General features: G+C 51.0%; 2 protein-coding genes across 3 annotated transcripts; both read right to left on the bottom strand.

The window, feature by feature from the left end:
* Positions 1–5,479: 5,479 nt before the first annotated feature.
* On the bottom strand, positions 5,480–15,612 carry B4GALT7 (beta-1,4-galactosyltransferase 7). Of its 2 annotated transcripts, XM_063087304.1 has the most exons (7): positions 15,462–15,612; positions 13,540–13,704; positions 11,520–11,882; positions 8,383–8,608; positions 7,209–7,292; positions 6,801–6,905; positions 5,480–6,269 (listed from the first exon to the last, which is right to left on the bottom strand). In XM_063087304.1, the coding sequence occupies exons 1-7, from the start codon at positions 15,509–15,511 to the stop codon at positions 6,114–6,116; spliced, it is 1,149 nt and encodes a 382-aa protein (XP_062943374.1). In that variant the 5' UTR covers positions 15,512–15,612; the 3' UTR covers positions 5,480–6,113. The 2 variants fall into 2 exon arrangements, with proteins under 2 accessions (XP_062943374.1, XP_062943375.1); XM_063087305.1 differs by lacking the exon at positions 13,540–13,704.
* A 2,324-nt stretch (positions 15,613–17,936) lies between these two features.
* On the bottom strand, positions 17,937–21,784 carry TMED9 (transmembrane p24 trafficking protein 9). The gene is made up of 5 exons (XM_063086844.1): positions 21,589–21,784; positions 21,319–21,419; positions 20,462–20,587; positions 19,953–20,099; positions 17,937–18,801 (listed from the first exon to the last, which is right to left on the bottom strand). The coding sequence occupies exons 1-5, from the start codon at positions 21,770–21,772 to the stop codon at positions 18,652–18,654; spliced, it is 708 nt and encodes a 235-aa protein (XP_062942914.1). The 5' UTR covers positions 21,773–21,784; the 3' UTR covers positions 17,937–18,651.
* Between the last annotated feature and the right edge of the window lie 1,359 nt (positions 21,785–23,143).

Raw genomic sequence — 23,143 nt, 5'->3', positions numbered from 1 at the left:
AAATCTCCTTTTTTGATTGTCTGAGAAAGTTTTTATTTCTCATTTGCTCTTTTTTCCATTGAGATAAAATTCACATAGCATAAATGTCACTGTTTAAAACATCTTAAAGTGTATAGTTAAGTAGCTTTTACTACATAGAGTGTCTCCTTTGCTTTTGAAGAATACTTTTGATGGATATAGAATTCTAGGTTGATGGGTTTTTTTTCTTTGAACACTTTAAACATTTCACTTCCTTCTCTTCTTGTTTGCATGGTGTCTGACAGGAAGTAGGCTGTAATTCTTATCTCTTTCCTCCATAAGCAAGCTGGGGTTTTTTCCTATGGCTTCTTTCAAGATTTTCTGTTTGTTTTTGGTTTTCTGCATTTTTAATATGATATGTCTAGGTGTTGAATTTTTTGGCATTTATCCTACTTGGTGTTCTCAAAGCTTCTTGGATTTGTGGTTTGGTGTCTGCCATTAATTTTGGAAAACTCTCAGCCACTATTACTTGAAATGTTTCTTCTGCTCTGTTCTCCCTTTCTTCTTATTGTGGTATTACAATTGTGTATATGTTACACCTTTTGAAATTGTTCCACAGTTATATATTCTGGCTTTTTTTTTTTTCTTCATTCTTTTTCTCTTTGCATTTCAGTTTGCAGAGATTCTATTAATGTATCTTCAAGCTCACTGATTCTTTCCTCATCTGTGTCCAGTCTACAGATAATGCCATCAGAGGGGTTCTTTATCTCTGTTACAGTGTTTTTTATTTCTAGTATCTCTTTTTTTTTTTTTTTGCAGCTGCTCAGTACAAGGATCGAACCCTGGGCCTTGGTGTTATCAGCATCATGCTCCATATACCTGAGCCAACCCTCCTTTGTTTTAGAGTTTCCATCACTCTGTTTACATTACCCACCTGTTTTTTTTGTTCATTTTTAAAAGATGACTGGTAAGGGGATCTTAACCCTTGACTTGGTGTTGTCAGCACCATGCTCTCCCATGTGAGTGAACTGGCCATCCCTATATAGGAATCTGAATCCATGGCCTTGGTGTTATCAGCACCAGACTCTCCCAAGTAAGCCACAGGCCGGCCCTTACCCACCTGTTTTTGAATGCTACTTTTTCCATTAGAGTTCTTATCATATTAGACAGTTATTTAAAATTTTCTGTCTGATAATTCAAAATGTGTATCATACCTAAGCTTGAATCTGATGCTTGCTTTGTCTCTTCAGTCTGTGTTTTTTCTTGCTTTTTAGCATGCCTTGTAATACATGATTTATTGGGTAAAGAAACTAATGTAAATAGACCATTTGTATGATTGATATTAATCTGATTAGGAGTTGGACTTAGTTTAATGTTTACTGTAACTTTATATGCCAGATGCTTTAAATTCCTCTAGTGTCCTTGGTTTAGTCTCCTCTGTTGTCTTTTTTTTTTTTTTTATTGAATCATAATTGATTATACATATTTTGGAGATTCAATGTTGACATATGTTGATCAAATCAATATTACTAGTATGTATAGTTACAAATTGTACTTATTCTTTATGCCCCTTGTCCAATCTCTCCCTATCCCCCTCTCCCTCGCCCTCCCACCACTGATTAACCTAGATTTCTTCTCTCCCTCTGAAAGAGTAATGGTTAATCTGTTGATTTGTTGCCTAGATGATCTGTCCAATGCTGAAAAGTGTGTTCAGTTTCCCCAATATTATCATAGAGTAGATGCTTCTTGTGTCACTCTGGAATGGGCTTTCTGGAGAGAGACATCCTATTCTTTCCTTTGGTCTCTGCTGGTGACACTCTCCTTGTGTCAATGCACTCCAGTGGCTGGAGGACCATCTGCACAGTGGTTGTGATGTCTAGCCACTTTCACAGCAGCCATGGTTACTGTGGTGGCTGTGGTGGGCCACCCACATGGAGGTGATGTTTTTGGCATGCTCCTTGGCCTTGGTGGTGTTCCTGGTTGTGGGGGGGATCTGGGGCCCTGGCTCAATGCCCCGGGCCCCCAGGCAGGGCCTTGAGGCACTGGCAGTGTGCCTGGTTGGGGGGGTCCAGTCCCCAGCTCCATTCCTCTGTTGTCTTTGAGTTTCCCCAAGAACTTCTTAAATACAGTCTGTACCTTGAAGCTCTTTCAGCTATAATCCACTACTGTGATACTGGAGCCCTGTTGATGTGGTGGTAAGGTTTAGGAAAGGAGCAGCATTTTATAACGTTATAAGTAAATCTCAGTCTTTTAGTGGGTCTGTGTCCTGGGGCTGTGACCTTCACAGGTGTCTCTTAGCTTTGTTTCTCCCCTCCTTTGGAAGGATAGAGGTGGCTGAGTTGGGTAATTGTCCTAACTTCTAGGTGAGATAGGCTCTGATAGTCTTGCTTCCTGGAGAGTAGGCTTTTGTTATGGTGATTGGCATATTTAAAAATGGTTACTTTCCCCTCCCCTGCCAAAGACAGAAGGGGACTTTTCTCAGCTCTTCCTCGGGAGTCTACACTCAGCCTCCATCAATTTGTCAAAATTACTATTTAAATATTCCTACCAGCTGTGGCTCCAGTAGCATTGCTCTAGGTAAACTGATCTCAGCTGTGACTGAATTTGCCTGTCTCTCCAGATTTTGAGGTGGCAGTTTTCCCTGCAACCTCATTTCTCTGATGGGTCCAAGATAAGCAGTTGCTTTTCAGTCTGTTGAGACTTTTTTTTTTTTTACAAATGGGAAAATGACTTCCAAGCTCTTTACATATTGATGCTGAAACCGGGAGTTGCTTTTCATTGTTTTTGGTTTTTAAAAAAATGCTCTCAAGGTACGAGGGCTGAGATGGCAAAAAGGCCATGTACAACCATTTGGGCTTCTGGGAAACAATCTGAGGTGGACAGGCCCTCTGTGAAGGGAAAGCCTAATGGTGTACTATTGATCTAGCCAGAGAGGACCAGGGAGATGATGGCTCCTGCAAACTTGGACTCAACACACCTCCATCCCACCTCCCCCTGCCCCATCCTTCACTGCCTCATTCCAGCTTTATCATTTCTCATTTGGAATGGGCTCTCTTCTTCCTCCAGATTCCATCCTACAGTCCACCCTGGATCCTGCCCCCAAAGGATCTTTCTGTAATACAGATCTAACCCTGGTCAAAAACTCTCCCCTGCTTGAAAACTCTGCATCCCTATAATAAAGAACAGGTTGCTTAGTGTGGCATTCACAGATCCTCATGATTCACCCTACTCTGCTGCCCTCCCCTGCTCCTACACAGTATCAGGGTGCCGGAACACCCCAAACTACTCTCAGGTCCCTGAACATAACATGAGCTTTCTGATCTCTGCCTTTGCACATGCTGATCCCTCTGGACTCTCCCTATCCCAACTTACTCCACCAGCAAGACCTCACTTCCTTGGGAAGCCTTCCCCAAGCACTCTGTACATTCCTCAGTCACGGCACCAAGCTCCAGGTCCCACTGATGCCCTGTGTTCCTCAGCCCCAAGGACTGTTCCAGCAGGCAAATCTCCATCTTACTCAAGGCAGAGGAGTCAGTGGGCAAATATTTGCATCTCCCTTGTGGCCCTGCTTTCTTCCCAGAGAGTTGACACTGAACCCCCTTGGCCAGCCCTCCACATTGGCCATCTCTGTCTGGGGAGAAAATGGAGGTCTGGAGGGGAAGGAACACGTGTACATGGGCACCTGCTGTACGTGGCAGGAGATGAAAGAATCTGATTCTGAAGGCAGATTCAAGGGTTCAAATCTCAAGCTCCACCACTTACCAGCTCTGTGAGCTTGGGTAAGCTACTTTCCTCTGGGCTTTACCCTCCTTATCTATAAAATAGGTTAATAAACAGAACCTAGCTCTTAGGTAGGGAGGCCTAAGTGGAATAGGGCAGTGTAAAGAATTTTGTCTGGTGAGTGCTCAACAAGTGATGCTATTACACACCTGTGCCAGCCAAGCACCAAGCCAGGTGCTCCTACTTCCTGGGTGCATTTCATCCACACCCTGGCCAGCAAGGCAGGGATGTCATTCCACTCCACGAGGGAGGCAACCAAGATACCAAGGAAGCCTGAAGCCATCTGCTTCTTCCCCTTGCCAGTCATGGCTCAGCCCTGTCCCACCCTCCTGGAGAGTGGTAGAGGCCCAGGATGGGGAGTGAAGGGGCTGCAGATTTGGGCTGCATCAGGCCCAGCCTGCGGAGTCCACCAGCACCTCCGATGGAGGTGGTGGCAGTGGCTGGGGGGGGATGTGATTAGAGATGCACCCCCAGCCCAGGCTGAGCTGGCTGATCCCACAAGGTGAAGGGATCTTCTCCATTTTCCTTCTGCTCATTCCACTCCCCCATTGCAGATGGAAAGGAAGGAACCCCCCATTTCTTGAGGTCTTCCTACATACCAGGTGAGTACAGAGCTGGAGACTTTGATATCACATCCACTCCCCACCCCAAAGGCTGGTGTTACTGCCCCATGTTACATACAAGTCCAAGATGAAGCAGCTAGGCTTGCCCAGGAGACTGGCACACAGAAAGTGTCATTCCCATCTCCATCGCCCTTGCACTGTAGTTGAGGCCTGTCTGCCCCTCACTATAGCGGTTGAGGCTGAATCACTGGGTGAGGTCAATGGAGGATCTCAAGGACCCTGGGTTAAACGTCTGAACCTGAAGCTTTACCCCAGCCACACCTGCTTAAATCTGAGTTTACAGACACATTGTACAGTACACAACCCACACAGCTGCACATAGCAACCCTGAGATCATCCTCAGAGGAAGAGTCTTTTTGGACCAGCACTGCTGATTCCAACCTCCTAAACTCTGGGACTTCAATCCCTTCCTTCTCCAGAACTTCAGGTGTCCCAGTGTTAAACCAACCAACCTTAACTGGCCTGACAGTCTCTGGCTTCTGCCCCAAATCGTTGGCAGTCGAATGCCTTAAAGTGATCTATCTTGCCAGGCCCTCGCCTCCCACTCTCCCACTGGCTCCGGGCTTCCTCCAAGACAACTCTCCAATTCCATGGCCTCCCTCAGCTCCTCCTCCTCCACCTGTCCTTGGCATTTGATGATCCCTGAGAATCTCCCCTCAGGCTTTGGGAACACTCCAGCAATTCTCCTATTTCTCTCATCTTCTTCCTCCCACCTCAGAAACATGGTCCTCCCTCCCTCAAGCCAAGACCTGAGGCGTCGCCTCCATGTCCTGTCTACCCAAAGTCAAGTCCTGTGGATCTGTGTCTTCACTTGCTCTCCTTCCTCTGTCTTTACCTCCATGAGGCAGGATGAAGCACCACTCCCAGAGTCAGAGCCCAATCAGACAGCCTGACGGTGGTCAGACTGCCCAGCTGGGCACCGAGGGAGCTGACCGGAATCCTAGAGGGTTGGCGGGAGGTGGTAAAGGAACTTTGTGTCTTTGGCGTCTCCTCCCACCTGGACTTGTCATCCCCAGCCCTACCCCAATTCCTAGCTGACTTATAACTAAGAGAGTTGTCATATTTTGTCCCTTCCCCTTTTCCCCAGCTAAAGGTGACAAACTGCTGGTCCACACAGATTTTGTTTGCCCTGCCATACTTTTTGAAAGTTTCAATTAGTTGCTATTATTTAAAAATCAGAAGATTTCACTTAAGAGTCCAGCATTCTAGTTTCTTTTGAAAAATCAGAAGATCTGGCCATACTAGGCCCACATTCCTGTGTGGTGACAAACAGCTAGAGCTGGTATCAACTGATTCCTTCTGCAGGCTTGTGCTCTGGTTTCTGAAGTTTTAGCCCTCCCAATCACATCTGCCACCTACATCAACTGCATGGCTTCTAAACTGTACCTCTGCACAAGGCAGTCCAGTGGGAAGGAAAAGCGAGCTTGATTAGACGTTGTCCTGTTCAACCCTACTCATTGTCCACAGGTCTCAGCACGCAAAGGAGGGTAGAGTTGGCCGAGTAGGAAGGCAGGGTGGAGAGTCCCAGCCTGGAGCCACATCCCAGCCTCTCCGATCACTGTCTATCGCTAGCAGCATCCCATGCACCCCATGCGTCCTGTTCCGGCTCAAGCCTGCCTCTGGGGGCCAGGCTGCTGCAAACACATAGTTTGCTATCTGTTGCCTCAGGCCACCCCACATCTTACAGGAGCTGGGCCCGGGGCCTGAGGCTTTGTCCTGAGCCTGAGTAGCAGTGTGGAGTGTCTAGCCAACTCAGCCAAATGTACACCAGGGGGTGGCAGCCTTGTCACAGTCCAACATGATGTTGAGAACAGTGCAGGGGGCCCCGCCCACAGACAGGGCTGTGCGGGAATCCACGCGGTACTTCACAGTGCTCAGGCCTCCCTCCCGGTCTACCTTGAATTGCTCCTGGGGAGGAAAAGAGGAAAGAGAAGGTACTCAGGGCTTCTTGGCTGCCAGCTGTCCACTGATCCCACACAACTTCATCATCAGAGGTCCCGTGATCCCCACTGAAGAGAGGAGGAACCCACAGCATCACAAAGAAGTGAAGATGCTTGTACAAGGCTGCACCCCTCTAGGAAGCAGCAGAGGAGGGCTTTTCTGTTGGGCAAATATGCTGCCTAGAAAAGAAGATGTCTGAGCAACAGGGATATCTGCATCATAGGTCTGACTGGGATTCTGGTACCTTCAGCTGACTGCCCCCTGCTCCCCGCAAAGCTTGCATGGAACCTGGGGTCTGGGCCAACCACAGTGACAAGGGTGCCCATGGTAGCTAACAGAGCAGGGCATGGAGTCCATGAGGAATGCCCATTGACTGACCTGTGCCAAGCAGGGAAGGACAGGGCCACTTGGGCCCAAGGGCAATTTGGTGAAATGCTTGGGCCTGTTCGTTCCCCACATCACCACCTATCCATCCCTGATGAAGAGACTAGCCAGCACCTGTTTTTGAGCCGCAATGCGCTTCTGGTCCCTCTTCCGCCAGGCTGGATCATGCAGGTGGCGAAATGTCTTGTACCCAGTTGTGATTCCCGAGGGGCGGAAAAGCTAAGGAGGCCAAAGGAAGTTGAGGTGAGGCTGCCCCTTCTGGAGCTCTGGCCCTCACCACTAGCTCCTCGGGGTCCTGCTGCCTGCCAGGAGGCCACAGGTAGGGGTCTACATTCACATCCTGCAGAAGAGCAGGCTGAGTCCTGAGAGCAAGGGTATGGCTAGATGACCACTGCAAGTTGGGGCAGAAGAGGGAACCAAGGGTGTCATCTCCTTACCCCAGGAACTTCATCTGAGGAAAGAGAAGAACCTATGGGCCGCTGTGATGGTTAAGGAGGTGGGAGGGCCCCGGGGGAGCCTTACCTGGAGCCCAGCTCCTTTAATGCGCCGGTAGAACTCGTCGTCCTCACGGCCCCAGCCCCAGAAGCGGTTGGACATCCCATTGCACTGACAGAGACAGGCAGTGTCATTCACCCAACCTCCCAGGGGAGCTCTCTGGTCTCCTGCCATACGGGAGTACCCAGCCTGAGCCCCACAAGGCCAGGCTCCCCGTCTTCCTCCTCCTCTCCTGGCTGTTCTGAGTGAACACCAGGTGCCTGCAGGTCCCTCAGCCTCTGCAGTGCGGGGGGGAGAAATGGGGTCAGCTCCTCTCAGTTTGTCTTGCCATTCCAATGGGGACTTGAACTTGTGTGAAATGATTAGTTTCTCAAAAATTTCTGACTGTCTGGAGGGGACCTCTCTGAGAGCTATCGGGAAGAGGTGTCAGCTCCTACTGATTTCTGCCTTCCCTCCATACTCTTGTTTCTCCTGCCCTAGTCTCTTCCTCTGTGTGTGAGGGACAGTTGGACTCTGTGGTGGACACCTATCTTTGCACCCAGCTCAGGGGCTTCATTTACATAAAGCTGGACTCAGCTATGGCTTGAAGAGAGGAGCAGGAGACCTGGGCCTAAGACACTCGGTTCTTCCTGCCTACCCATGTCCCCAGCCACAGTGCTGACTGAGGGATGGGCCCAGGACTCAAGTAGGGCCAATCAAGAGCCAGTGCTATTCAGTTCTGGGACTCCTGTCTGGGCTGTTGAGGAAGGGAGCCCCATCTTCCACCAGACTGGGGCCTAGATGGGTACAGGTTGCTGCTATGACAACCACCTTGCAGACTGCACATCTGAAAATAAACCCAATACACGGAAGGCAGGGCTGAGAGATAAAAAGAGAAATGGAATCCTGGTGACACTGGCTCGGAGGTGGGCAAGCTGCACCTGAAGCCAGCCCCCAGCCCCACCCTCACTTTTCAGTTTTGAGGGCCACTAAGTCCCCAATTTTCTGAAGTCAATCTGCATGGGGGTCCCTGTTACTGCAAGAGAGTCATCCCTAGCTGACTTGCTCATTCCTGCCCATCTCACTTTGGCTGCTCCCAAGCTCCCCTGCTAGGCCCTGCAGGACTCCATCTGCTTGGCCTAGTGGTGCTGCTCTGTCTTGCCCACTGCCTCCCTCCGGTGGGAGTTCCAGGTCTGAGTAGAGCAGGCGGGGCGGGCCTCACCAGCTGGTAATGCTCCTTGGAGAGCAGCAGGATGCCGCCGACATAGGTCTTATAGTGGTAGAGAGGGTGGAGTTCTGGGGAGGCCACATGGAAGGGCCCAGCCTCAGGGAAGCCATAGTCCAGCTCCTCATTGAGAGGCAGCAGGTCCACGTCATGCATGGCGATGTAGTCTGTGCTGTTGCTGCTCTCCAGGAAGCCCACATTGATGAGTGCAGCGCGGTTGAACCTGTGTAGGGTGGCCAAGTCTGGGCAGGGGGCCAGCAAGCTGTTCACTGCCTGGCTCTCCCCCAAGCTCCAGGCGAGAGCCTCTTTCCCACATCATCCACCCCTCGGGCCCCAGCAGTGCCTAAGCTGCCTACAGACCAGCACTGACTTCACCGTGTGGGGCCAAGCCCTCCACTCAACGCACAGACATTTACTGAGACCTACTATGTGCCAGAATCTATTCAAAGCACTGGAGATACAGCAGTGAAAAAAATAATCCCTGCTTTCAAAGAGCTGACATTCTAATAGTAGGAGACAAAAACTAGCAAATCAGTAAATGCACATTGAGGCAGGCGGTGGTGAGTGCTATGGAGAAAAGTGAGCAGGGAGAGGAGGCTGATAATTGCTGGGGGTGGGGGCTTTTCTCTTAGACGGGGTTTCAGGGAGAGCCAGGGCAACAGGGTGCCTTTTGAGTGGAAACCTGAGGGCCTGGGGGAATGAGACATATGGGAACGGGGGGAATAGGGCTCCGAGCCAAGGAGACAGCAACTGCTAAGGCTAGGGCAGAAGCAGACACTAAAATGGCCGGGCAGAGTGAGTGATGGGGGCAGAGGGAATGAGGTCAGGGGCTGGTGGGGCCACAAAAGGAGTTGGGCTTTGACTCTGGCTGATACGGGGAGCTGCCCAAGGTCTTGGATCAGAGGCGTGACATCTGTGACTTATGATTTAACAGGATCACTCTGGTTGGTGTGTTGAGAAGACACTGTAGGGGTGGAATGGAGGCAGCCAGACCAGCTAGAAGGCTATGACAATACTGGAGGCAAGAGGTGACAGGCACCTAGTGTGGGGAAGCAGCAGTGGAGATGGCGACAAGTGGGCAGATGCTAGGGGCATTTTGCTGAAGAACTTGGATGTTGTGTGACATAGAAAGAGGGGTTGAGAATGACTGCAAGGCTTTTTGGCTTGAGTAAATGGAAGCATGGAGTTTCCACTTCCTGAAATGGGGAAGAGGGCAGGGGAAGCAGGTCTGGGGCAAGGTGGGCAGTCAGGAATTCAGTTTTGATCATGTTAAACTCAAGATGCCTCTGAGCCCACCAAATGGAGGGGTTGCCTAGGAGACTGGATGTGCGAGTCTGGAGTTCAGGAGAGAGGTTTGGGCTGGGAATACAGACTCAGGACTCATCAGAATAGAGATGGGATTTAATGCTGTGAGACTGGATGAGATCCCCGGGGAGTGACTGTAGCTAGATAAGTGAGAGATGCCCAAGTACTGAGCCCCAAAGAGGACCGATGTTGAGAGATCAGGGAGACGAAGCAGAACCAGCCCAGATGAGAAGGGCTGGCCAGCAAGGAAGGAGGAACAGCAGAGTGCTGTCCGGGGAGTCAAGAAGAGGTGTTAAGAAGGAAGAAGTAATCCACTGGGCAAATGCTGCTGACAGGTCAACAGGATGAAGGCTGAGAACTGGCCTTTGGATTAATGAAGTAAAGGTCATCGGTGACCTCAATGAGATCTGTTTCAGTATCATGATGGGGGTAAATGACTGAATGATACAGACTCAAGAGAGAACAAGGACAGAGAAGGGGAACAGTTTTGCTATAAAGGGGGCCAGAGAAATGGGGCGATACCTGTGGGGAATATGGGATCAAAGGAGTCTTTTGTTTTCTTTATAGAGGACAGCTATTTCAGTGTATTTGCATGCTGATGCAAATGCTCCAGGAGAGAGGAAAAAATGATCATGCAGGAGAGAAAGTGGCCAACTGCTGGAGTGCTGTCTGTGAGGAGGAGTGGGGGAGGGAGAGGTGTCCAGTGCCAGAGTGGGACAGTCATAGTAACACAGAAGCTGGGAGGTGAGTCCAGGTGGTGGGGATTGGGGAAAGTTCTTTTCCAATTGGTTCTGTTTTCTCAAATCAGAAGCAAAGCCAACAGCTGAAAGTAAGGATGGGCAAGGAGTGAGGAGAGGAGGTTTGAAAGGCTGCTGTGAACAGAATGGAGGAATGAAAGGCTTCCAGCAGGACCCAGGGCCTTCCTGGGTCAGGCTGCATTGTCAGGGAGCCAAGCAGAGCTGAGCAGTGTATCCAGGCACACTGATGTTTTTCTCCAGCCACCTCCAGCTGCGCAGGTGCAGGTGTGGGGTAGACAGTCAGATTTAGTCAGGCTGGGGTTATGCCAGACAGAAAGGGGCCAGGGGTTGAGAGTGTGAGTGAGGGAGGGATTTTAGTGATGGACCATGGATTCCATCTTTATCCTTGGGTAAGGAGAAAGTAAGGACAAGGAGGGTGGGCTGTGGAAAGGTGGGAGGATCAGTGGACTAACGGGCTGGTGGGTTCTGGGAATTGTTGAAGTCTGTCGTCCAGCAGAAGTGAGTTGGAGGGAAAGGAGGTGGGGGATGGAGTGTGAGATGCTTGGACTGTGGTCATGAAGGGGAGCAGTTTTTGGTAAGGGTGGGGATTTTAGGATAAGGCCAGACTCTGGGCAAATCTAAAGCCATGGACCCTCCCCTTCCCTAATCCCCCCAGCCAATCCCCAGCAAGTTCTGACTGTGCTTCCTTCATATCACTTCTTTCCTCTCCCCTCTCCACCACGCTGGCCACACCACCATCATCTCAGACAACCGCAGTGACTACCTAGCTGGTCTCTCTGCTTCTTCTCTTGTCTTGGTATGATCTATTCCACATACAGCAGCCAGAGTGATCTTTGTAAAATGCAAATTACATCAGGGCCCTCCTCAAAGATTCCCATCACATCCCGTGAGAGGAGTCTATCACCTCCCACCCACTTGCCACTGTCCCGCATGGCCTCCCACAGGCCTGAGGCCCACCAGGCATTGGAGCAATGCCAGGAAAGGAAGCTGGTCCTAAGAGGTCCGGGCAAGGGGAGGTCCCCGGAGAGGGGGTGCTGGGTCAGCAGGGGAAGGTCAGGAGGTGAGCCCTACCTGAAATGGTCCACCTGGTTGAGCACATAGATGTGGTGCTGGATCTTCTTCCTGCTCAGGAAGCGGTGCATGTGGGGCACAAAGACCAGGAGCTCCTCGAAGCGTTCACGGAAGGGTACCAGCACTGCCAGGCGGTGGGGGCCCCATGACGAGTCTTCCTCCCAGTGCTCAGGGGGCAGCTCTAGGGGGCAGGCCCGGGATGGGCTTGGGGTCTCCTGCCCTTGTTCCCTGGCTGCCCGGGCCATGTCACCAGAGCAGCTGAGCTGCAGCCAGAGTAGGGAGAAGAAGCCCAATAACAGACAGGCAACGAAGAGATGGAAGATGGAGCATTTCCGGGGGAGGCCACCAGGGAGCAACTTGGACCTGGGACAAGAGCAGGGATGGGGTCAGAAGGGCAGGGCCAAGCTGGGACCCTCTGACAGACCCCTTCTCTGGCCTCCCCACAAGTAGGCACGCAGACTGGTCCACCCCAAGCGCCTAGGAATTAGTGCAGAAGCAACTTTAGTGTTTTGCTCTGGCCACTACATCAGAATCCTGGTTATCTCTCTAGGCCAGCCCATGTCACCCCACCTCTGGGAAGGCCTCTGACCACTCCCCAGTCGCAGAGCTGCCCCAGCTCCTCAATGCTTTCTTACTTTCTGTGAGTGAATCCTAGTCAGACCATGAGCTGCTCGAGGGCCAGGACAGAGCTCTTTGTCTCTTGCCCCACCCCACAGCAGTGGCTCAATGTCCTGAGCCAATGGCAGGAGCCCCACCTTAGAGAGATCCAATCCATTGCCTTCCAAACACACTCCCCTGCAGATTCACTCCAGCAGGAATCTTGACTTCATCCTGCTTCCCAGGCTGACCAGCAAGCACCCAAGATGGGAGTATGTGCTGGCATCAGTCCCAGGTGAAATGACCAATGTCTCCTGGGAAGATCAGATCTGCCCCCAAAGCAATGCAAGGCCCAAACTGACAGTGTCAGTTCACTCAATGAGTCTCAAAGCTCCAGTCCAAGAGGCAGCCCATGTGACAAGAGATGAGAGACAGAAGAAGGAAGAAAGATGAGAGCTGGGAACAGCACCCAAGTTTATTTCAGAAACTGTAAAAGTAGCTGAATATCTTAGACACAGTGGTGAGGCTGGGAGACTGTGCTTTAGGTTGGCAAGTATAAAGAAACAGGTGGAATTCACCTGATTCCTCTGTCTCTCCTCTGGAAGTTCCTGAGTATAGTGAGAAAGGAGCTGAGGAACCTAAGAAGAGGGAAGCATCCTCTATACATGCCCTCACTTTGCTCCCAAAATGATCTGCAAAGGAATCTATTTTATAGTCACTAAGGGTCAGCAATTAGCTACCAGGTCTAGTAGATTTGATCTCCTAAGTCCCCCTTTGATCCTTCCTCACCCATCTGTTCCTTGCCCTGCTCAGACCCCTTCAATCTCATGAATGGTCCTCTGTTTAAAAACAAAGGCGAAACTCCTGGGCCCGACAGTCAAGGCCCTTTGTGCCCTGGCCCCATCTCCAGTTGCTCCCAACCATCCACCAAGTCCTCTCACACTGGGTAACTCAGAGCTTTCTTCACTTGCCATATTCCTTCCTGCCCCAGCCCTCACACAGCCTGTTCCTTCTGCCTGAAATGTCCTTTTTTATTTTATCTGCCTGGAAGCCCCTATTGATGCTTCGGGGTCAAACTCCAACATCATGGCCAGTATGGCTCCCTGCCCACCGCCCACCCCCCCATGCTTTGTGTTCCTATGGTATCTGGTACTTCCTGTGACCCTGCTTGTCAGACCATGTCAGACTCACATCTGAGGCCCCAGCACAGGTCTGACACCAGAGGGCTTGCTAAATGAGTTAAAGGAAGGGTTAAAGCACTCAGGGCATGCTTGAAGTCACACATTAGAGCCAGACCAACTCCTACCTTTATCTAGAGACACTACTGCCAACCCAAAAGCCAGCAGCCCTGAAGCCAGGCCCAGGTCCCACACACAGCTGAGAGGTGTCCCAGTAGGACATCCTCACAGGGCTTCTGACTTACCCCCCTTTGTCCTGTGGTGGTAGTTTCTGCTGGGGAGGAGTGAAGCCCAGTCCTGTGAGTGGCCTGAGAAGGCTGGAAGCTCTACAGACTCTCCCTTCTCGCCCTCTGAGCTCTTTCTGGGGATGGGGTAGAGACTGGGGAGATGGACATCGGGTGACACCCCTCCTTTTGGGGAAGAAGCAGTGACCATTATCTAGGGGTATGGTGTGGATTCAGCATTCCACACACTTTCACATGCTATTCCCTTGGTCCTGCTGTCCCGTCCTACCAGGATCATGTCCCCATGGGCACTCTCATCCTGTGCCCTAAGGGCCCAAACAGCTGAGCCGAGAGTTCCAATTCCTCAGAACACTGGAAACTAAAAACAGTTGCTCCATGTGCCACCTAGTGGCACACTTCAGATCTGCAGCTCCAGCTGCTCCCAGGCCCAGGCTACCCTGACTCTGAGGGACAGTCCAAATGAGGCTTTGTCTCCTCCATCAATCATTGCCCAAGGCTAGTAAGAGGTGAACTCAAACCCAAACAGGCTGGCTCCAGAGCCAGCACTCCATTCCTAAACTCCCCTGCATTTGCTACAAGGATCTTTGTAACCCTGCATCAAAAGCACAGAATTGACATCAGTAAATTTTTTCTGGGAACACAGTTATGGAAAGGGATCAGGAAATGGAAATGTTCCTCCGTTACCCTTTCTTTCTTCTCTCATACAAACCTTAGTGAGATAAAGTTTGAATACTCAGCTGCTCTGGTTACAGCATCTCAAAAATGCAAAGGTGACTGTAAGATGACTGCCACATCCTCTGTGTCAGGCATAGTGCCAAGGATTTTACATATAACATCTCCTTTAATCCTCATACATACAGCACTGCAGAGTAGATTTTAGATCCCTGTTTCAGAGATGGAAAGGCTGAGGTCAAAAGGATAAAGTGATCTGTTTCTGGGAACATGGCTTTTAAAGAGAATTCTTGCTCTGGCCTGACTACATAGTACATACTTTTTATTATACTCCTGTCTTCTCATTTCAACACCAAGTCTGAAAAATCCCCAAAGTAAAGAGTTGTGTCCACTAAATTCAGTATCTTACGGCATCTGCCAAAGAGACATAAAGGGAATGATGTGTCATTCGCTGGGTGGAGATCCACTATCATGTGTTCTGGATGAGAAGAATTTTGGGGGCACAACTCAAGCCTGAAGTGTTGGTGTCCGCCCAGATCTAGGTGGTCAAATCGCTTCCGCCATTTGCTTTAATGGGAAACATCATTAGCTAAGTAAGGTCTGGGTCAACCTCACACCTAACACATGGGACAGGCCTCATGCAGGTACAGTTGCACAGGAAATGAACTAATGAGTGTTTGAGGAGTGCCGAGTGCGTGCCAGACAGTGGCCGGCCAGGCAGAGCATATGTAACTTCTGTCTGGTGTGTTCTTCTGGGTGGTCAGCAAAGGATGGGGAAGCCTGATGGAAGGAAGGTAGGGTCTGAGGCTACATGGATAGGGGAGGCAGAGACCAGACAAATGGAATAAAGACCCTCAGAGACCAGGGACAGACAGGAAGATAGAGATCCATTGCGAGAGGTCAACGGAGTCAGTGACCCGCACGAAAACAGAGGCCAGTGGAGAAATACACGCACAGACACATAAATGAGAGAAAGAGACTCGCAAAGAGAGGTGCAGAAACTCACAAAGGGAGGTCAACGGAGAAATACAGACCTGCAGAGAGAGACAGAGAGACACGCGCAGTGACGGAGACTGGTAGACACAGAGACTCTACAAGAGAGCACCCGTGCCCTACAGGGAGAACCACAGACCCTAGAGAGACCCGAGGAAACCGAGACGCGACGGCCTCGGGCTCCCAGATTCTGCGGGGCGGCCCGGAAAGGAGCGGCACCCGGGAGGACGGGGCCCGGGCCGGCCGCCGCCGCTCACCTGCCGTCCTCCCAGGGCAGCTGTGCCGCTTTCCTCCGGGAGGGGAACATCGTCGGGGGAGGCAGCGGCGCATGGGGCTCTAGGTCCCGGGCCCGCCAGCCCGGTCTCCCAGGCCTACGCGGCGCCTCCGCCTCCCGCCCCGCCCAGGCTCTTGAGCCCCTCCCTTCGGTCCTCCGGGTCCGCCGCTCCGGCCGCGCCGTCTGCTCCCCGGAACCACCGCCTCAAAAGTTCCGCTTGTCTACGAACACGCGGGCGCTTCCACTGTCGACTTGACTCGTAATTGCCTCTGGGGACCCATTTGACATCTCGAGAAACTAGGCCCCAGAGGCCGAAGGCCACTGAACAAGTCACTGGTCTTGGACGTATACTCCAGACTTACAAACCAGCACTCCGGGATCATCTGCATCTTCCTCCTCTTCCAGAGGAAAGGCGAGGAACATCCTGGCATCCCTGCTGCCGGCCCAGGCTGTGCACTCTTCCTCCACACAAGCTTGGAGGGGCACGGCCAAGCTCAAGGCATAGTGTTAGGTTCAGCAGACTCCCCAGATAGTAGTTAATAGCCGGGTTCTGATGACAGAGTGACTGGGTTTGAAACCCGGCTCTGCCAATTCAGCTGTGTTTTGGGGCAAGCCACAATCTCTCTGCGAACTGTTTCCTCACCTGAGTGTATCAGTGGTTCCTATTCTGCACGGTTGCTGTGAGGATTAAAGGAGAAAATGCAAACCCACTTGGTACAGGCTTGGGCACATGGTCAACACTATATAAATGATAGCGATCAGGCAGGAAAGGGGTACTTGGGTGGAGTTGAGGTGAGAACCGAAGAAGGGAATAGGAGACTGAGTTCCCATATCTGCCCTGTCACCATGGGAATTTAGCCGTTCCTCCACCCCCACGCTTTCTGCCAGCCTCACACCTGGAAAAAGAGAGCAGCAGAGTTGTTAGACTTGATCTCCTCTGCTCTTCCAGGCAAACTTTAAGTTTCCAAATAAATAGCTAGCATTTATATATTAAGTTCTTACTATGTCAGTCATTGTTCTAAATTATTTACTACTGTTATCTCATTTAGTCCTTATGAGTAGGTACTTATCACCACTTTAAAGATGAAGGAACTAAGGCACAGAGGGGCAAACTGGGAAGTTTGGTTGCAGTTTTATGTTGTCTGTTTTGCACAATCTATGATCTTATCCATTCTGCTTCAGAGAGGACTTCATTATGGGTAGGAAATTAATCATTACCAGCAACCGCTTACCCCCTTAAATCCAAAAGCACACAACCAACCTGTTTCCCTTCCTGTTGACTCTCTCAGGACACTGCACCCAACACTGGAGTAACCTCAGCAAATCCAGCCTAAGTTTGGCTGATAACAGAAGCAAAACTGACCTCCCACAGAGCCAGTCAGGTAAGGCCAATGATGGAAGCAGGGATGTGGGACTGTGTGACCTGGACAGCCCAAGCCCATCTAAAGGTGATAGCCACCACTCTGGCCAACTAGTTGTCACCACACCAGGATGAAGCCCCACTAGAGTCAGATCTATTTCAAGAAATCAGATTTCGCATACAAAAAAATCCAAATTAACTTCTTTTAAAATGTGACATCCAGTCATGTTAAGTATCCTTGATATGCTGGGATGAGAATGGCACTTCGCCTCTGTGGTCTTCCTTTCTTTTTTTTATGACTGGTAAGGGGATCTTAACCCTTGACTTGGTGTAGTCTGCACCACACTCAGCCAGTGAGCTAACCGGCCATCCCTATATGGGATCCGAACCCGGGGCCTTGGTGTTATCAGCACTGTGGTCTTCCTTTCAAAAACCCATAACCCCAGTCTAATCATGAGAACATCAGACAAATCCCAGTTGAGGGAAATTCTACTCAAAACTTTCAGTTGACAGGTGGAAAATGTCCAAATCTCTTACCCAGAATTCAAGGCTCTTCTAACTCTAACCCACCCTTCCTCTGCAGGTTCCTCACAACCCTCCCCTCCAGCTGAAATAGAATGTCCATCTTGTCTCCATACCAGCAGTTTGCCTCTGCTTTCCCCAACCACTTCTGCCCTGCCATCTCCTTTCATCAGAATCCTTTCTCTCCTTCATGGTCCTTGCTGAAAGCACTTGCTATTGGTTAAGCCCATCAAAACCACCAGCGCAGGGACTGTCCTTCCCACCTGTAGCACTCCCTTGCTCACTGTACCTTCCGTGACCAGGCACTTTCCTTCAGCACCCATGACAGTTCTGCCCACCTACTCTGGAAAGGGAAGATACTTCACAAGGGAGCTGACACAATTTGTTTGTTGGATGGTCTTGGGCAAACCCACTAGCCCCTGCTGTGGGAAGGCATGGAAAGGATAGAAAGGATGAAGTTCACAGGTGGGGATTAATCTTGAAATGTGAAATGTGCTACCCATTGGAATAAATGACATTCTCTGAAGCACCTTGCAGTATTATGCCTATTGATAGTACAGTAACTTTACACCAGACAAGAAGTCAATTTTTTTTTTATTGGGAAACCAATGTAACAAACCTAGACTTAATGAAAATGAAATCAGTAACTAAGACTGCAGGCCCCATCCGCAACCAGCACCAAGGCCTCTGCTTGGCCTGACCCCAGTTCCTGAAGCCCCAGAATGGACAACCATGTGAAGAAGCTGGGGTCAACATCAAAGTCACTTTCCCACACTGCAACCCCCTCCAACCCACCCCCAATTGATACAAACCCTAGATCAGCAGGCTGGGTCTAGGCCAAAGGAGAGAAAAGCAAGCTTCCCAGGGTGGCAGAGAATCACAGCCACACCCCAACCTGTTCAAAATCCCAAGTTAGCAAAGGAAGACAGAAGGAAGACCAGCTTGCCCACCCACTACCCTCCCCCAGCCATCCCAGACAGCAGCCTCACATCCCTGATCAGTAACACTGTGATTCTGAGGTGCCAACGGGTTGCCCAGTGGCTTCACCAGCCCCTGGGTGATTACTGCAAAGGGCCCAGAGGCCAGGGGGAGAAGAGGGCAGGCATTTGCCCACCACCTGCTCAGTATTAGCCAGCCAAGCTGCTCCCCTCAGCTTGTGCCTGGGGGTGCCTGCAACCCCTCTTCCCTCTAGAACACCTATGGCTGGGAACCAGTCCTGCCAGAGAGAAATCAGTTCCTGGAGGCCCTTTCTCCCCAAGCCTGGGAGGATGGCCTGTGAGGCCTGGGATGGTTACACCAGCTTCTTGGCTTCAAAGAAGCTCTTGAGGTGCCTCATCTGCCAGACGCCGATGGCCACAAGGATAAGGGTCTGCAGAATGGACCACCACAGCACCCGCTGGTTGGTGCTCTCGCTGGTCTGTCGGAAGCGCTCCTCTCGCCACTGTGGGGAAGAATGGAAAGCAAGCCTAAGTTGGCTGGGGCTGCCAGAATGGCTGGGTTTCCGGCCTGTGAGGATACCCCCAGGCTGGTCAGCTCTGCCCAGGTTCCAGCCAAGTGCCTGCAAAGAGTCACTCCACCTGGGGACTGTCTTCACCCTCACCAACCAGATAACCTGAGGAAACTACTCATTTCTTCTAAGTCTGTTTCTTCACTTCTCAGGTATAGTCCTCACCTAGTCCTGCCCTGGAGCTTGGGGGAGAGGTAAGGGAGTTGCGGCATTTCTCCATGGGTCCGAGCTATTCTGGAGCACTCATAAATGGACTTGCTCTAAGCCCTCTGCCCGTCTCCCAAACTGCTCCTTAAAGATCATGGGCACAGGCTGCAAACTGGTGGCCTGGGAGCTGGATCTGGCCTTTATGTGTATTTTGTTTGGCTCACACAGTGTACTGCCAACATTTAAAACCCAGGAAGGGGCCAGCCCGTGGCTCACTTGGGAGAGTGTGGTGCTGATAACACCAAGGTCATGGGTTTGGATCCCTATATAGGGATGGCCAGTTAGCTCACTTGGGAGAGCGTGGTGCTGACACCACCAAGTCAAGGGTTAAGATTCCCTTACCAGTCATCTTTAAAAAAAAAAAAAAAAGTAAAACCCAGGAAAATTTCACATAAAAACCCTGGACCTCTAGCTCCTCTTGAAAAAAATGGAACTGAAAACTGAGGGCTAGCATTTCTGCAAGGAGGCCCTCGGCTGACAGTGAACAGTAGCTATTCCTGTTTAGATGGGTCACTGCCCTACTAGTCCTTATGATCACAGATTCATTCATGGTACCTGTCTAGTTCCTGGTCACAGGTGAGTTTGAGACTCCTGGTCCTGGGAGCACCTGGAGTCACTGAAACAGCACCCAAGGGGTTGGTATCTTTCCCCATTCTGTCATTCCATGTGTAACTGTGATTTAAGGCAATGACAGCCTCTTAAGAGTTTGTGTCCTCAGTTACAAGGTAGAGTAAGTAATATCTGCCCCAACCTTTAGACCTGCGACGCAGCACAGGTAATCCCTTAGAGGCTTCATAATGAACCTGACATGCGACTCCTGGCTGAGCTGGTAGGCGGCCTCTGGGAAGAAGCCCACCAGTCCCAGCCCAATCACGCACCCGCTGGTAGTTCTGCTCTTTCTGAATCTGTTCCACTTGTTCCACGAGCTGTCGCACACGTAGCTGCAACTCACTCAACTTGTCTTTGGCAGCAATTTCTGCATAGTCGTTGGCGTGTTCACCCACCTGGATGTCCAGGTGAACTCTCTGGGGACAAAGGAGATAAGAGGAATGAGGCAGCCTGGCTCTGTCTTCCTGTCAGACACTGACAACTGATTCCCCCACTTTCCTTCATTTGTTAATTTAGCGAACAGATTGATGCCTCCACAGTGTCTGGCCTTCTGGGGCTCTGGGCATGCAAATGAGAACAATAAGCCTGGGCTGATGCTCTGACCAAGGCATATACAAAGAGCTCAGCCAGTGTGCCCTGGATATCCGCTGGAAACCCCGTGTTCTCAAGAGTCACAAAATCTGACATACTTACCTCACACACCCACAGTACTACCAGTCCCCAGTCCTGACCAGGGAACAGAGGCTGAAAGTTTTAAGTCCCACATGAGTCCACTTACCAGCATGCCTCCAGCAAAGAGGGAGAACTTGGTGGAATTGGAGTGAAGACAGATCTGGTGCTCACCAGGAGTATGGGAGGTAAAAGTGAACCGACCCTCAGAGCCATACTGCCGGGCCAGAATGACCTGGAGGAAAGGAAGGAGCTTCAATCAGTGTTACAGTAGGGGTGGGGCTGGAAGAAAACAGTGCTTAAGGCTCTAAATACCACAAAAGTTGACAAGCGTGGCCTTAGGCACCTCACAATACGAAAAGATCCAAAGATGCTCAGCATCAATTTCTAAATGCTTGTCTGAGAAATACCTGAGGCTGGGCGAAGAGTCTGACATCAGGCTGACAAGGGACCACTCTTGGGAAGGGCTTTCCTTTATTCATAGCATATACTCTTTCAACTCTTTTGGTGTATTTTTTTTTTTTTTTTTAATTAAAGCTAACAGCTAAAGGGTTTTGCTTTTCATTTTAATATCCTTATTTGTCAAATTAAATCTGCTCATTCTTTTTGTAAAGTACCCTGTTCTGTGAAATCCTACAGTCTGGATGCCTCAGCTTTAGAGTTGACAAAACTCTTTGATTTCCATCACAAATAATCCACCCATCACACCCATAAGATAGGTGAATTTCCACTTCACGGACGAGAAAAATGGCTCAGGGAAGGTAAGAGACTTAGCGAGGTCATGCAGCAGTTAGGAGGAAGTTGAGAGGGGCAGGTAGCACTGCACTGTGGCCTGCAATGAAAATCCAGGATCTTCCCACACCACCAACGAATGGTCTTTTCCACATTACCAGACGAGGAAGCTAGAAGGGGAAGGACCAGAGCCTACTTGGCGGAGGGCTCGGCTGGGGTATGGCGCCGGCTCACCTTGTCTTCTGGGTCCTTCACCTCCACGAACATGCCAAGTCCGGGGGTGGCCGGCTGGTACTCCTCCCGCTGCTTGTCATACAGCTGCGTCCGGTAGTTTCCTGCAAAGAAGCGGGGCAAACTCAAATGAGAAGAGCGCGAGGTGGCGCTGGGTCGGTGGCCGGTAGGGCATGACGAGGCCAGCTCCTCGCGGCTCTAAAGAGCTGAGAGTCCCGCATCCCCCGCCCCAAGACCATGATCTCGTTCCAAATTCTCCCCTTCCCTCTGCACCTATGACCATAGTCTCGTCCGGAATCTCCTCAATAAAGCACTTCTTTTCCGTCTCCCCAATGTGGAAGTAGAGCGCGCTGCCGGGGGCCGCAAACCACACCAGCACCAGTAGGGTACGCATCACTCTGCCCAGCCCCGTTCCGCGCCCCGGCCGCGCGACCATCAAGCACTGCTCCGCAGCCATCTTGCCCCACCTGCCCGCGCAGCCGCAACAGGCTGAGCCACGTGGCACTGCCGCCGCCGCCGCCGCGGTGCCTGCCGGGACCACGAGTTCCGCCCAGTGGACTAAAACTCCCCAGACGCCCCGCGGCCTTGTCGCGGCATTACTTAATGGGGGCGCGGATTTTACCTGGGACGAAGTTAGGGCTTCAGGATGGAAAAGTTCCGTTGATCCTCGTCGTTGCCAGGCGACTGGTGATGGTTATCAGCTTTTTGCAGGTGATAAAACTGAGGCTGTTTGTTTGAGGTTGCGGAGAATTACCAGCAGAGGCAGGATTCGAACCTAGTATGCCTGACTTTCCTTCACACAGCACCTGCCACTCATGGTTTGCTTCCATGTTTAAAAATTGAACTGAAAAAAAAAGACACAAACTATGCACGAATTCATCCTTTTTTTTTTTTTTTTTTGTGACCCGTAAGGGGATCGCAACCCTTGGCTTGGCGTCGTCCGCGCCGCGCTCAGCCAGTGAGCACACCGTCCATCCCTATATAGGATCCGAACCCGCGGCGGGAGCGCCGCCGTGCTCCTAGCCCCGCACTCTCCCGAGTGAGCCATGGGGTCGCCCCGAATTTATCCTTTAAAAAAAAAAAAAGAAATTCAAATAGAAAAACAACAACGAAAGTCTTCTCCCTTTACCATTTCTTTGTCCAAACCGTACCCACTTCTAAATCCGGTCTGTATCCATTTAGGCATCCTCCATCCACCACACACACACACACACTCACCCACCCACCCACCACCACCACCACCACCACCACCACCACACCCCATCCACCACTACACACACCCATCCACCACTACCACCACACACACACCCATCCACCACTACCACACACACACATTCCCCTATCCACCTCCACCCACACACACACACCCATCCACCTCCACACACACACACACACCCATCCACCACTACCACACACACACATTCCCCTATCCACCTCCACCCACACACACACACCCATCCACCTCCACACACACACCCATCTACCACACACACACACACACACACACACACACACACACACACACACACACACACACGTGGGCTGTACTGTCAGATCCCAGCCGCGATGGCTCCTTTCCAGACCAGGGTTCGGTACCCCAGTGGCTGGCAGGTGAAAGGTGAAGGGTTGGTGGGAGTCTTGCAACTGAGCTGCCCAGTTTTGGAGAGCTCTGTACTTAGCTTGAGATCTTAGAGGGTCTGCCCTTCGTGTCCTTCCTGGATTTTATGCAAATTTCAGAGTATTTTGGAAGCTGTTCTTCGGGGTTTAGCGGTTGATGACTGTGACTGCCTCACAGTTTCAAAGAAGATGGCGCTTTTCTATTCTCGGC

The sequence above is a fragment of the Cynocephalus volans genome, chromosome 2, assembly GCF_027409185.1.
Source record: "Cynocephalus volans isolate mCynVol1 chromosome 2, mCynVol1.pri, whole genome shotgun sequence".
NCBI classification, from domain to species: Eukaryota; Metazoa; Chordata; class Mammalia; order Dermoptera; family Cynocephalidae; genus Cynocephalus; species Cynocephalus volans.
The sequence above is the reverse complement of the archived record's forward strand: the minus strand, read 5'-3'. Positions and strand labels throughout refer to the sequence as shown.

Coding starts and splice junctions, on each gene's coding strand:
- B4GALT7 (XM_063087304.1), bottom strand. CDS start 15,511: ATGTTCCCCTCCCGGAGGAAAGCGGCACAGCTGCCCTGGGAGGACGGC. Junction 7,293..8,382: donor CCAAGGAGCATTACCAGCTG/GTGAGGCCCGCC, acceptor TGTCTCTGTCAG/TGCAATGGGATGTCCAACCG. Junction 6,906..7,208: donor TTAAAGGAGCTGGGCTCCAG/GTAAGGCTCCCC, acceptor TGGCCTCCTTAG/CTTTTCCGCCCCTCGGGAAT.
- TMED9 (XM_063086844.1), bottom strand. CDS start 21,772: ATGGCTGCGGAGCAGTGCTTGATGGTCGCGCGGCCGGGGCGCGGAACG. Junction 20,588..21,318: donor TGAAGGACCCAGAAGACAAG/GTGAGCCGGCGC, acceptor CCTTTCCTCCAG/GTCATTCTGGCCCGGCAGTA. Junction 20,100..20,461: donor TCTTTGCTGGAGGCATGCTG/GTAAGTGGACTC, acceptor CTTTGTCCCCAG/AGAGTTCACCTGGACATCCA.